Below are 14830 nucleotides of genomic sequence, written 5' to 3'. Positions count from 1 at the left end.
AAATGTCACAGACCATCACTAAGAAATAAAGACTTGCATTTATATAGCACCTTTCATAACCTCATAACATCCCAAAGCACTTTATACCCAATGGAGAACTTTTGAAGTGAGTCACTGTTGTAATGCAGGAAATACGGCAACCAATTTGCACACAGCAAGCTCTCACAAAACAGCAGTGCGATAACAACCAGGTAATCTATTTTAGTGATATTGATGGAGCCATGAAAATTGGCCAGGACACTGGGGGGTAATTCCCTGCTTTTCTGTGAAGTTTTGGTATGGGATATTTTGACATCCAACTGAGACCCTAGTATAATGCCTCATCCAAAGGACAGCACATCTGTTAGTGCAGCACCCACTCAGCACAGCACTGGAGTCTCAGCCTGGATTTCTTGTGCTCAAGTTTCAGGAGTGAGACTTGAACCCACAAATCTTTGGGTTACAGAGACAAGAGTGCTGCCTACTGAGCCACCCCTGACTGATTTCAACTAAATTGGCCAGAGGATCACCACATTTATTTTTGTGCGCAGGACCTGGGCTAGGGAGGGGAATAAGCCACGATTCTTGTTCCTGACTGCTGTTGGAAAAATGCATTTGCATGGGCATTGCGTAAAGACTGCACAATGCCGTTAAATAATATTCTCCAGTAAAGGATCTCCACTTTCCATCTTCTCTATGTAACCCTCCTTCAACTGGGAGGTTTTCGAGAGGCAGAGTTTCTGATATGTGAAGTCAATGCTTCTCTGTATTGACTGAATGGAGACATTCTCCACTGGATGGCAAGGCCATTCTGCTAAATATTTTCTGTTGTTTACTTCCTTGCTTTGTTCAACTGAATGCTCCTTTATCATGAGACGCTTCATGAAATAAGACAGCTAAGAATTGCAGTATTCACTTACAGGGAAGTAGCCACACTCGAATGATACAGATGAAATTGGAATCAGGTTCTGAATGAAAGTCCCACCTGTGTAGCACTAGAGCTAATAGTCCTGTGAATGGGAGCTCCTGGAGATTTCTATCATTGACAATTGACTGGGGCAGGGGAATGGCATTCCTGATATGTGTCATATGTACGGGACTCCATCCTCAATCAGGACATCCAGATGCCCACAAGGAACATAAGTAACAGGCAGCCGATTCAATATTGCCCATTTTACAATACCACCAACTGTCATAGAGTTAAAATTACTGTCATAGAATGTTTTTGTACCTTTCATCGGAAAGTTTATATCGTAACTTAAATACAGTAACCAGACTTTGTGTCGAGCCTCCAGGCAATGCCGCATTACCAGAGCTGGGATATAAAGTCATACTCTGGTTTCCAGGCCTCACTTCCAGAGGTGGGCCATGAGTTTCTGCTTTGGGTAAAATCAGTGATTCAGGTGCAGATTGTGCTCGAGTGTGCACTAGTTTTTTAAGATACATGTTTTTTTTTGCTCCGGTTCCCGTTCAAACCCATTTGGATACCACCAGATGTAAGATTTTCCCTGAGCTAGTGCCAGTGGGCAGTGTTCTAGAATGTAAAACAAAAACAGAAACAGAAACACCTGGAAAAACGCAGCAGGTCCGGCAGCATCGGTGGAGAAGAGCACAGTTGACGTTTCGAGTCCTCGTGACCCTTCAACAGAACACGAGGACTCGAAACGTCAACTGTGCTCTTCTCCGCAAATCTGGGATGATTCCACCCAATGTTTCGAGTCCAATATAACTCGTCTTTGGAACTGAAGCGAGGTGGGGATGTGATGGGTTTTATGCTGTTGAACAGGGGAAGGGGCAGGTGGAACAAAAGAGAAGGTCAGTGACAGGTTAGGGAGCGGGGGAGATTAAATGACAAAGATGTCATGGAACACAAGGCAAAGGGAATGGTAATGATAGTATTAAAAACACAAAGCATTGGTCCAGAGTAGGAGTTAATAGCAGAATAAAGGTAAGTGCTATGAGAAAGCAAAAACATAAGAACATGATACAGACTGGCACTTAGAGAAAAAAAAATCAAAATGAAGGACAGAGTTCATGGTCTGAAACTGTTGAACTCAATGTTGAGTCCAGAAGGCTGTAAAGATGAGGTGTTTTGTGCTCTTATCTGGAACTGCTCTTCTCCGCCGATGCTGCCAGACCTGCTGAGTTTTTCCAGGTATTTCTGTTTCTGTTTTTGTTTTGGATTTCCAGCATCCACAGTTTTTTGTTTTTGTTTTTGTTCTAGAATGTAATTTTTATCTAATTGCTTTTGCATTAAAATCTGTTCCTTGGTTATGTTTGATACTGGTAACCTGGAGCAGTTTGACTAATAGAGCTGAAAACAGGTTTATCATTGAAAAAAATGAGGCTTTTTAATAAGAATGTCTGGTCCACTTCCTGTGAGGTACTGAACAAGTGAAAATGAGTTTTAATCTCTATATAAAATCTATAGAACCATCTGCTAATTACATTGGTGTAGAACGGTCAGTTTCCTATTAACAACATATAATACCGAAAAGTTTCTAAAACATCTCTACTGGTGTTGTAATGCTTAAACAATGATTAATTTTGAAAGTTTCCTTAAAGGCCTGTAACCAGGCACAATAAGCGCAAACTCACAATGGCCATGTCTTGGGCCATGGCCAGTTTCATGGGTGGGACTGGTTTCCAGCACAATGGGCCAAAACCTGTGAGGAATGGTAATCACAGTCAGATTTCTGCTCCGCTCCTTTGTGCTTACCTTAGTCAGGAGCTGCACGACTTTCCAATTCAGGCCTGCTTAGAAATGCGCAGCGTACCAGCTCCTGGGACTCTTCTGTGGAGTGTAGCAGTGGCAGGGGAAGTGAAGTCACACCCCCTTTTTTTACAGCACTGGCTGGCAGAAAGCAGGTAACTTTAAAGCCCCCAGCCACTTTGAGAAGCCAAGTTGGGGCTCAGACCCCCTGAAAGCCCCCACGCAAGGACAATATGCCAATTGCCTGGGAAGTTCAAACTTCCAATGGGCCATTAGCCTGCACTGGAAACTATGATGATACTCCGACTTAAATTGGAGACATGGGATGGTTCTGACTCCCTTAGCAGAATAGTTGTCCAGGAAACGTTAGAAAGATTAAAAGCACTTTTTACTCCTGGGTAACTATAATACTGACCCCCAAACCCCATGGCCCCCTACATCCACCCCACTGGACCCCACCCCCGATTAAATCCCCAAAACCTGATTACCCTCCAACCCCTCCAACTAGCTCCCCACCCCCTGAATGCCCCCCTACTACCTTTCCCACCTCCCAGCTAACCCAACCCCCCACAACTACACCCCACACTCCTGAGAAGCCAGAGAGAAGGTAAGTGAGTAAGGTATGTGGATAGGATGGTGGTGATGGTGGTGGGTGGGATTTGATGGTTCAGGGGGCATAGGATGGGTCGTGGGGGGATAGAATGGGTTCAGGGGACAGGATGGGTCATGGGGGCCAGGAGTGGGCGATTGGTGGTTAGTCAGGGGTTGGGAGGGTATTCGGGGGAGTGAGGGGGGTGGTCGGGGGGTCATGAGGGTAGTCAGGGATTGGGGAGGGTAGTCGGGGGGGTGGTGGGGTAGTCAGGAGTGTGGGGGTTAGCTGTGGGGGGTGGAGTTAGCTGGAGGGTGGGAAAGGTAGTAGGGCGGCATTCAGGGGGTAGGGGGGAGCTAGTTGGAGTATTTAAGTCGGAGTATCGGATGGTTTCCAGTGCAGGCTAATTACCCATTGGAAGTTTGAACTTCCCAGGCAATTGGCATGTTGTCCTTGCGTGGGGGCTTTCCGGGGGTCTAAGCCCCCAACCCACCATCCCAACCCCCACCCCCCCCAGCCCCCGACCGCACCCCAGGGAACAGAAGTTCTGGGCCAAAGTTTTTTAAACCATTGCAAAAGATCATGGAAAGCTGATTTGTACTCTGCAGTTTACACGTAAAATTCCTTGATTTTTTTTTCACCTCTTTGACTGATATGGGGGATTTGTGCCAAATAAAACCCAGCGCAGCCTCACGGGAACTCCCTTCCATGATTTTTATTGTACAGCACAAGTATACAGTATATGCATATACCCACACCCACAGATACAAATACATCACCACACACAAATACACATACACCACCCTCCCACAGATATACAAACAACCCACCCAAATATACATACACATGCCCACCCACAGGTACACATACACCACCCTCCCACAGATATACAAACAACCCACCCAAATAAACTCTAAAAGCATAACACCCTTGTACTACGTTTCTGGGGTCCCCCTTTGCTTTTCTACATCATGACTCTCAAGATTTCTCTTTCCAACTTGTATCCTTCTCTCCATCAACTTCCCCTTTTGTTTTCTCCCCTTCCTTCCCCTCCCCTCCCCACTCCTAGCCCCCATGACCCATCCTATCCCCTGAACCCATCCTATCCCCCCCCACGACCCATCCTATGCCCCCTGAACCATCCAATCCCACCCCCCTCCATCACCACCATCCTATCCACATACCTTACTCACTGCCCGTTGTTTCATGTTTTTTGAGATTGCCTATCCTGGCCCCACCATGTCCCGACCTCAGGTCAGTGACTCCCTGTCTCTCTCTCTCCCAAACAGGTAAATTGAAGTGACCACTCTTAGGGACCGAGGCAACCTCATCCTCACCCTAATGTGAGTGAAAGTATTCTTTGACCTTAAATGAAGTTTGATTGATTTGCAAATAGCATTCTAATAATACTAAAGTGTTAAGGCTGTAGTGGTGGTAAGTCTGACCAAAAGGTTGTTGGTGAGTGGGAATGAACTGGGGGGACAAGAATGTGGCAACAGGCTGAGTAATACAGGTTTGCAATCGATTTGCTGTAACTGTACCTTGACATAATGATGTTAAATGATTAATACTATAGGTTGCAACATGGTACCAATATATGACATTTGGTACTGTGCCATGTAAATATTGTAAAATGTTAAGACGCAATAGAGTATTTGCCTTTCCTGTAACGATATCTATTCACAAAATGTGGAATACTTTGGATATTCCTGCCTGGTCTCTATTTTAATTGTAATTTTCATTTGGGTTCCTATGCCACGTGACATTTCATGATCTGCAAGCTAACAGCTGGAGAAAACTGTTTGGTCTGTTGTGATTTTGTATTTCCATTGGAATTATATTCGAATCAGGCAACACATCAAGATGAATAACAAACTTTTTACACCATAGGCTGGAACTTATTTTTTTAAATAAGGGATTACATTTCTCTCAGTAACTCGTAATGTTTCTTCATTTGCATTTAATTTAGAGATTTAAATAGGCGACTAAGTCTAACCACGGTATTCTGAGAGTCATTCTGGGAATTATGTAGATAGTGGGTATGGTAGCGTATTGGTTTTGTTACTGGGCTAATAATCCAAAGTCCTAGATTTAATGATCTGGTGATATAAACTCAAATCTCACCATGGCAGCGAGGTAATTTAAATTCAGTTAATTTTTAAAATCTTGAATAAAAATCAATAGCATCAGTGATGGTGACTATGTAGCTAACAGATTGTTGCAAAAGAACCATTTGACTCACTAAAGCTTTTCAGGGAAGCAATTTTTTTTTCATTATTCTTCTGCGTACTTTGGACTTGGCTGGCGAGGCCAGCATTTGTTGCCCATCCCTAATTGTCCTTGAGAAGGGAAATCTGCCATCCTCTGGCCTAAGTGTGACTCCAGACCCACAGCAACATGGTGAACTCTTAAGATAAAAGCTAAATAATGTGGATGCTGCAAATCTGAAATACAAACAGAAAATGCTGGAAAAACTCAGCTGGCCTGGCAGTGCCCGTGGAGAGAGGAACAGAGGGTGGAATCCTGCCAGGTTTGCACTAAGTGTGGTAGCGGGCGGGAAAAAAGGACCTTTCACCCGCTGGCTGCAATGGCGGCTTTTCACATCATATCATCCCAATTCCGCCTCATTACTTATGCAGCCACAGGAAACATGCCGTCTCGCTGGCGGGTGGCCTCTGAATCGCCTGCCATACCATTACCTCACTGTTTCCTCACTCCAGGGCCATATCCAAACTGCAACTGCGCACTAAGTTCTCAATGCTTGCAGCCCAGGACTTCTTCAGTGAAGGCATGGCCCTGAAAGCTGTGTAGAGTTCAGCGGTCCATCACTGGAATGCCTTTCGGAGGCGATGTGATGTCCTCCATCTCCGCTCTGGGCACAGGAGTCCCAGCAACCTTACCACTCCGGCTCGGGAGGCGGTGGCAGTGGGGATCAGTGCCAACGCTTCACGGAAGGGGTTGGCCATCCAGTGCAGAACGAGGATGAATGATCTCATCCGTGCAGCCTGGTTAGGGAACCATCTCATCACTCTAAACTCTCACACTCACAAGTCCATCACACATTCACTGGCATCTCACTGCCAGCTCAAGGGACATCACCTCTCACTCTCTCACACACACCCTCACATCTCCATCTGGCCCCATCCCCTCTGGAGACTGCCTCCTCAGCCCTCACCCTCTTGACGCCACTTGCACAGATCAACATGTGACCTTACACACACCCTGGGATACCCCCCTTTCCCAGTACAGCTCTAGCCCTGCAGCCTCTTCCCTTGCCTATGGCCACTTCTCCCCCTTCCCCAAGTAAGCCCAAGCCCTGCAGCTGTTGAAAAGCCTTATGGCTGGTCCGGTGGATAGGGACCTGTCTGTGAGCCCCCCCTAAAAGTGATGTGGTGCTGCCTGTGAAGTCTGGCGCTGATGACTGCGAGTGCTGCCCAAAGTAAGGTAGGCAAACAAACCTCAAAGTCCCGAGCGAAATGCAGGTGCACGTCGCTTATATACAGTTGTGCCCGGATGATCCAGTGTAGGGGGATGATTCCAGCGAGCAGGGCTTATAATGATATGCAGATGTATTAAAATGAAGTTCCAGCAGTGGGAAAGGCAGCCCGCCATTGACTGGTGGAGCGGATGATCACAAACTGGTTTCATGACTTCATGAAACCAATTTTGAACTTCCCGCCACATTGTCTGCTCATGCTGGACATGATGCCCGACGCCATTGGGCACGGAAAATTCCGTCCAGGGTTAACGTTTTGAGTCCATATGACTCTCCTTCAGACTCTTAACTGCACTTGGAAATGGCCCAGCTAATCAATTCAAGGGCAGTTAGGGATGGACAATAAATGCTGGTCTTGCCAACGACACCCACAACTGTGAATGAATTACAAAGGGAATGACTTGCCTTTTTAGCTAATGAGTGTGAAGTCAAAGCTAGATTGCTGTTTCAAAGAATAAGTGATAAACTGGGAATGGCAATTCATGTAGCGACTTCTATCCCGTGACTCATCAGGAGCTTAACAAACCTTTAGAATTTAACCCATTCCCATCTTCTCACCTTCTTGTGTGACTTGCATGAATCCGAGAGGAATGTGGTGTGATGTGGCTCCATAAATGTCAAATCAGTGGACAGGTCACCACTGGAAGCTACTGAGAGCCTGGATGGTATGCACCCCACTGGAAGGGGAGACCAAATTAGAGGTAGTCACAGCAAGTGTCTTTCACACTTCTCCAGATAATAGCAAACAGCAAAAAGAGATGACAAAAGAAGTGATTCATTTTGGTAGGAAGAGTGACAAGAGGCCAGATGAAATAAAAGGTACAATTCCAAAGGGGCTGGAGGAGCAGAGTGACCTGGGGGCATATGTGCACCCATCATTGAAGGGGGCAGGGTAGGTTGAGAAAGCATTTAAAAAAACATACAGAATCCTGGGCTTTATAAATAGGGGTATAGAATACAAAAGCAATTCAATTATGATAAAACTGTGTAAAACACTGGTTCAGCTCAGTTGGCATGTTGTGCCCAGTTCTGGCCACCACACTTTAAGAAGGCTGTAAAGGCATTCGAGTGGTGCAGGAAAGATTCACAAAAATTGTTCCAGGGAAGCAACTTCAGTTACGTAGATAGATTGAGAAGTTGGGGCTGTTCTCCTTGGAGAAGAGAAAATTAAAAGAATATTTGATAGAGGTATCCAAAATCATGAGAGGTTTGGATAGAGTAGATAGGGAGAAGGAAGTTAGTGGAAGGATCAAGAACCAGAGGGCACTGATTTAAGGTGATTGGCAATGGCAACATGAGGGGGAACTTTTTTATGCAGCGAGTGGTTAAGATCTGGAATGCACTGTCTGAGAGTGTGGTGGAGGTAGGTTCAATTGAAGCCTTCAAAACAGATTTGGTTAATTATCTAAAAAAATCAAAAAGGGGACACAGTCCTTAAGCCTCTCTGGCCAAGAATTTTACAAAGCACAGAGTATGGAGATCCTAGGAGAAAAGAAATAAAACTCCCAACACTTACATCTTATATTCACAACAAAAAAGCAGTTTCTTAAAACCCCTTGAAGGTCTTGTCGTTCCCTATCTCTGTAACCTCCTCCATTCCGACTACCTCCTCCCGAACCCACTCCACCAAAATCTCTGGCCCCTAGTGCACTACTATCCCTTTTAAGAGCCTGCTTAAAGCCTAAATCTTTGATGAAACTTTTAATAACCCCTTCACTTCCTTTGGCTCGGCATTCATTTGGCCTGATTACATTTCTGTGAAACTAACGGCAGTTTTCACATGTACACTGACAACCTCCAGCTCTGCTTCACCACCACCTCCCTCGACCCACACCACTGTCTCGAAATTGTCAGGCAGCTTTTGTGCCATCCAGTAATGAATGAGCAGAAACTTCCTCCAACTAAACATTGGGAAACTGAAATCAGAATCTTCAATCTCTGCCACGGACTCCATCCCTCTCCCTGGCACCTGAGACTGTTTGCAACCTTAGTGCCATATTTGACCATGAGATAAGCTTCCAACCATATAGCCATGCTATCACTAACACTGCCTAATGTGGGCCGACTTTGCCCCTTTCTCCCCTTCATCTGATGCTGAAACTGCATGTACCCCTTTGTTATCTCTAGACTTGAATATTCCAGCCTCTCCTGGTTGGTCTTCTACATTCTCCCCTCCGTAAACTTGAGATCATCCAATGCTCTTCCGCCCATGTCCTAACTCACACCAAGTGTTGTTCACCCATGCACGCTCACCTACAATGGCTCCCAGTTAAGCAATACCTTGATTTTAAAGTTCCAACCCTTGGTTTCAAATCTCTCCGTGGCCTTACGCCTCCCTTTCTCTGTAATCTCCTCCAGCCCCTCAACCCTCCAACATATTTGTGCTCCTCTAACTCTGGCCTCCTGAGCTTCACTGGTTCTAATTGGTGTCCGTACCTTCAGCTGCCAATGCCCCAAGCTTTGAAATTCGCACCGTCAACCTCTCATTCGCTCTACCTCTCTTTTCTCCTTATGTCCTTTGACCGAGCTTTTGTTCACCTGCCCTAATATCTGTTTATGTGGCTTGGTGTCAAATGTAGATTTACAATGCTCCTGGGAAGCATGAAAGGTTATTTCCCATGTTAAAGGCTCCATATATGTACAAGTTTCTTGTTGTCGTTGTAAAGCAACTTAGGATGTTAAAGGTGCGATATAAACAATGTTTGTTGATGGTGGCAGTGGTTTTGTCATTCCAGGTGAATGAACCAGTTAATTTTTTGCAAGTGTAGCACAACATCAATGCCGAATGAAGCAACAATAACGCCAGTGACAACTAAAAGCAATGTTGCCCACAGCTGTGAAAAAGTAGCACGGTTTGTTGGTTTAACAACAGTCCGTGCTGTGTGGGATCTTGATTTACAATCCTCCAATTGATAACCACACGTGCTATGTTGCTCAGCAGTGGGTTGCCATGGGGAAAGCTCTGAATGTGATTTTTGTTCTATCCCTTTGATTCTTGTAGATAAATATGTTGACAATGGGACTGCTGAAATCGTTTGGGATCTTATCTGCACCACTTCAAGACACATTCCAGGCATCTATGGAACAGATCAGCTGGATTGGGTCGATTTTGTCATGCGTACGTTTGACAGCAGGTATTATTAATATGTAAGGCATTCCTCTGTAGTGTAGAAATATAATATATAACTTTGTAATGTATGAAAAATATTACATTTGCATACACACTGTCTACAAATATGTTGAGATGTTTTTGTCACACTTGCTTGTCAACCTTTTTTCCATTATAAGTTGCTGTATCCACATTTATAATGGAAATTGCTTATTCAATCTTAAAAGTTTACCTTCCTGCCAGTATTTGCACCTAGGTTCTATGCCTGCTTGCTCCTCTGGCTGGGCTTCAAAGATACTTGAATGTTCCTTTATGAGGATGAGGATGAAAGGAGTGGCTCAGTGTCTGTGCCAAGGGCGCTCTATATAGTGAGCAAGGACAGGTAAATTGAGTGGTCAGGAATTGCTAATCTACCTGAATAGGAGCCCAGAGCCACCTAGTCAGTTTAGGAAATCCACCTCACCTATGCCGGTTTAGCCTACCCGACAAGATTAGCAATCAATCCCTCAATCAACATCACAAAAGCAGATGCTCCGACCATTTTCACATTGCTGATTGTGGGAGCTCGCTGTGTGCAAATTGGCCGCTGCGTATCCTACATTATAGCAGCGACTACGTTTCAAAAGCACTTCACTGTCTGCAAAGCGCTTTGAGAAGTCTGGTGCTCATGAAAAACACGATATATATGCAAACCTTTCTTTTTATCAGATTCGTAATCCCGGCCTATCTGCTTTGACAAGCACCCGCAACCCCAAAAGCTAATCCCAGCCCCATCTGTATATCTTATTCAGCACGTTCTAATCGATAGAATTATTGTTAGGAAAATAAAGGTATCTTCAAGTGTGATTTTAAAGAAATATCTAAATAAAATGAAAATGAAGAACAAACCATCGGTCCAGAAAATTCTTGGGCCTACTCCTGCAGTGGTGATCTCTGCTGCTCAGCGTGTTGGGGTCAGGGGTCAAGGGGGGGCACCTAATTTAAGGTGGGCACCAGGAAGAGAAACTGCCTTGTTGGCTCCATTGACTGCTAGCCTATCAGATGTCTGATCGTCTCTCCTGAACAGAATATTGCTGTCAAGGCGTTTAGGAGGGTCCAGGACAGAGACATTCGGACATCTCTGAAGTGGAGGTGACCGTGTTAGCAAGCTCAGGCTGGGGATGTGGCGTGTCCTAGTCATGGACAGTTTTCTATTTTTGCTCTCACGGTCAGTCTACACCAGGGCCAGGATTTTATGGCTCCTCTGTGGCATGTCTCTCCCTGGCGGACGCAGTGAGCCATTTAAATCCCCATTCAGTTTGGCGGGACCGTAATATTCCACCAGGCGGGAGGCGCCGTAAAATCTTGGCCCAGGAGTAGGCCACTGAGCCTATGGAACATAAAGGCTACAGTTTCATTATAATGTCAGGATAACATACCTGGCGTTATTAATTAGCCTTACTCATCATCTAGTAGTTTGTTCAAGTGCATTGTGCTAATGATCAATCCAGTTTTCCCTTAAATAACTATTTTGCAAGGAATCATTTTGATGTACTAATTTCGAGTAATTAGTTTTACCCCTTTGTTTAGACCTCATTTTCAAGCGCTGCAAGAAAGAGGTTAATCAGACTCTGATTTCAACCTTACCTACAGTATGAAGGATACAACAGGATTTGTGAGTGTAGGAGCACAAGCCAATGAGCTGCGAAGTGCAAATATGAGTAGTTAAAACAAACGTAATTCACTCTGGAATAAACTCTATTGAGAATCACCTTCTTCTTGTTTTCATTGGAAAGAAGCCACAAGAGCAACATCCCATTGTACCGGAGAGCCAAGCAGTTAACAAGAGTGGTAGCAAACCTAAAGTTATCACACTAAACGCCTTATGCTTAGGCCTAGTGGTAGTTTAGGTTTGCAGTGACCATGCCTTTTTCTGCCATTTTTTTTTTTTACATTCTTCCGACTTCCTTTTTCTTGCTGTAGATAAGTGCCTGGTGCTTAGTTGTCCTCTGGTATATTGTCCAAATGACCATCATTATTAGAGATTTCGTTCAACATTGATTGTCAGGAACTACAGCGAGTGTTCCACCGCGGGGGTAGGATTAAAGCCGGGCCAAATCCTTTCCTTGCCCACTGCATACAGAGCCAGGATCGCTGATCAGGAGCTGCACCATAGTTGGTTTTCTGCTCTCCAGCCCAGGGGTGCTAAGGCAAATTGTAGCATGCCTACCTGAAGTCTGTTAACCCTGTACAGAACGGGTATCAAATATGGAATCTTAATTGTCTGTGTGACTCATCTAGAGCCATTGGTGGGATGAGAAGAGAGTCAATGTAGATTTAATGCTGGAAAGCTGCTGATGGAAATAAATTTGAACACCAAGTGATCATATCCCTGCTGCTTTCTCCCCTAAGTAATATTGTTTTGGGCTTTTGCCATTTTCTGTTCCAGGTCCAATTGCTTCTATATTCTGTGCAAAGATAGGCGAGAAGCAAACTGGAATTCTGGGAGCAGTTATGGTAGCTACTGGACTGTTCATAAGTTCGTACGTTGACAGAATTGTCTTCCTGTATGTCACCCTTGGCTTACTGACAGGTAAGAGCAATATTTACTGCACTGTACAGGAGAAACATCTTATGTAGTAAGAGTTTACTAGCAGGAAGAGGTGGTTATGAACTCTATCCCTTTATTTTCCAGTGTGAGAGACGCTGGCACAATGGGCCGAATTGTCTCCTTTCACATTGAATGATTCGACGATATTGAGGGAGCTATTTAAATATTTCATTGAAGGGGGAACAGGGACTCAGACTGGATGACAAGGCTCCGAGTGAAGCAGAGCAAGAAGGCATGGCCAAATCTAACCATTGAAGGTACCCCAAGCAGTCAGTTCCCTATCTGCTATAGGAAGCCCCTCCATCAGGCACAGATACCGGAGCAGAGGGTGTTATGTAATTGCAGTTCCATGAGCACAACCCATACTCTAAGGGAAACTCAATGATGCTGCATTTCTGGCGTAGTTTGGCTAGAAACATATCTGTGCTTTCATCAAACGATGGTCTTCACAGGAAGCACAGAATCACTGTTTATCTACAATCCTTTTTTTTACATATGGGAAGTTATTTTCCTGTTATGTGGGGAATTATGTGCTTGATCCACACTCCTCCACTGCTGTGGATTACAGCAGTAAATCTCCAATTTACAGTGCCTTAGCACTGCCTCTTAATGATAAAATCTTTGCTGTTAAGGGAATCCCAAAGGTAACAAATTGTCTTTCACTCTGCATTCTCTTGTTCTGCAGACCAAAGGTAATGTGTTTCTTGGTATCTTTTTACAGGGTCTGGATTTGCCTTCCTATCCCAGGCTGCAGCTCTGAACACAACCAAGTACTTCCACAAAAAGCTTACCACCGCTTGTGCTATTTCCCGCTCAGGAACAGGACTAACTTTCGCCGTGGCTCCATTCCTTCAATACCTTCTCAATGAATATGGCTGGCGAGGTAGGTAACTAACTAAATTCTCATTACAATTGCATCGCTCTATTAAGTGTGTTGCGTAGTCAGATACACCTTCTGTAATTGTCAAGTGGGTTTTTGTCCTGTATAGACTGAGCTATCCTTACTCTACTAAGCCTTTATTAGCTAGGCCCACTGGAACAACTTTTGGGTGCCATGGAGGCCTGGCCCGATGTCCTCTACCCTCGCCCTGGCCGCAGGATGGGCCGCGGCGTGACCAACCAGGCATGGGAGGCAGTCGCAGCTGTGGTCAGTGCCAATGCCCTTCAAAGGAGTACAACCACCTTGTGCTGCAAGAGAATGAGTGATCTCCTCCTTTCCACCAGGCTAAGTCGCCCTTCTCACACTCTCAACTCACACACTCACAAACCTATCACACACCCACAGGGCCCTCACTCACTGCCGGTTCACGGGACATCACCATTCACTCTCTCTCACACTCACTGTTATTGTCTTCATCCCATCCATGGGACCACTTACCACCCACACAGGCCAGTCATACTTATCATCTGGCCCAGCAGGCATCCTGCTTACATGCTCTATTCATGCAGATCAAGCTTACACACAACAAGAGGGCGAGGTCCCTGACCAATGGGCCTGAAATCAAGGTCCTCACGAACTTTGAAAACAGAGCCATCCAGCTGGCTGGCGATGACCAGGACCGTTCCTGTGCTGACGGTGAGGTCAGCGCTGCTCTACCAAGTGAGGACCCAGCAGTGCAACATCCATCAGACAACCATACTGTGAGCGATGTGTCCTGTTCCACAGCCTCCTGCCATGCACTATCTCCCCTTGCTTCTGCAGGCACATCTGGGAAACAGCCGATGGATCCTTGACCCAGGGCCTCCAATCAAGCCCGAAGAAACCTCTGAAGAGAAATCTGAAGGCACCCTCTCTGAAGACCCATCACAGCCCGCTCACCCACACCCTCCACCAGCGCAGGGACACAAACCTCGGTGGGACCTAGCTTTAGAATAGCCTCGGGATCACAACCTGGTGAGCACATCGCCCTGTCTGATCCACAGCAGGCGGAGGCAGGGATTTCCCAGGTCCCCGGCACTCAGAGGACTGCTGGGGGCCAGAAATTTGCTGAGTCTGAGTCAGATGACGAGCCTCTGGACTTAGTCATGTCACAGTCACCGGAGCTGCAAAGGCAAGCTCGGGAACATCAGGAAGGGATGTCCGCTACACTCCTCTGATTGCAAGGCACGATGGAGGAGTCCGTCCAGCTTCAGGCTGAGGTGATAACACCAGCATTGCAACGCACCGAGGTCAACACTGGTAGGATGGCGGCCGCCATGGAGACCTTGGTCCAGGAATTCACTCCTGCACTGCTGCATGGGGTCAACTCCATCACTGATGCCATAGTTGGCCTCCAACAGTGTGTATGCGAGAGGGGTATCAGGCAGCTTGATCTCACTCCAGCTACCCCTTTTCCTCAAGGAGTCAGCCTGGG

General features: G+C 45.7%; 1 protein-coding gene across 3 annotated transcripts in view; it reads left to right on the top strand.

Annotated features, from left to right (window-relative positions):
* The window catches only part of LOC144681554 (monocarboxylate transporter 5-like), a 70647-nt gene that overhangs the window by 29674 nt on the left and 26143 nt on the right, over nt 1-14830 (top strand). For 2 of the 3 annotated variants that reach the window (XM_078543224.1, XM_078543225.1), the window contains exons 2-4: nt 9779-9911; nt 12315-12458; nt 13198-13359. In XM_078543224.1, the coding sequence (XP_078399350.1) occupies nt 9779-9911; nt 12315-12458; nt 13198-13359 (439 nt within the window). Of the gene's footprint in view, nt 1-4570; nt 4625-9778; nt 9912-12314; nt 12459-13197; nt 13360-14830 lie in introns of all 3 variants that reach the window. The other variant, XM_078543226.1, reaches the window with a different exon arrangement.

This window comes from Cetorhinus maximus, chromosome 6 (genome assembly GCF_964194155.1).
Source record: "Cetorhinus maximus chromosome 6, sCetMax3.hap1.1, whole genome shotgun sequence".
NCBI lineage: Eukaryota > Metazoa > Chordata > Chondrichthyes > Lamniformes > Cetorhinidae > Cetorhinus > Cetorhinus maximus.
This window is presented reverse-complemented; position numbering and strand designations above follow the sequence as displayed.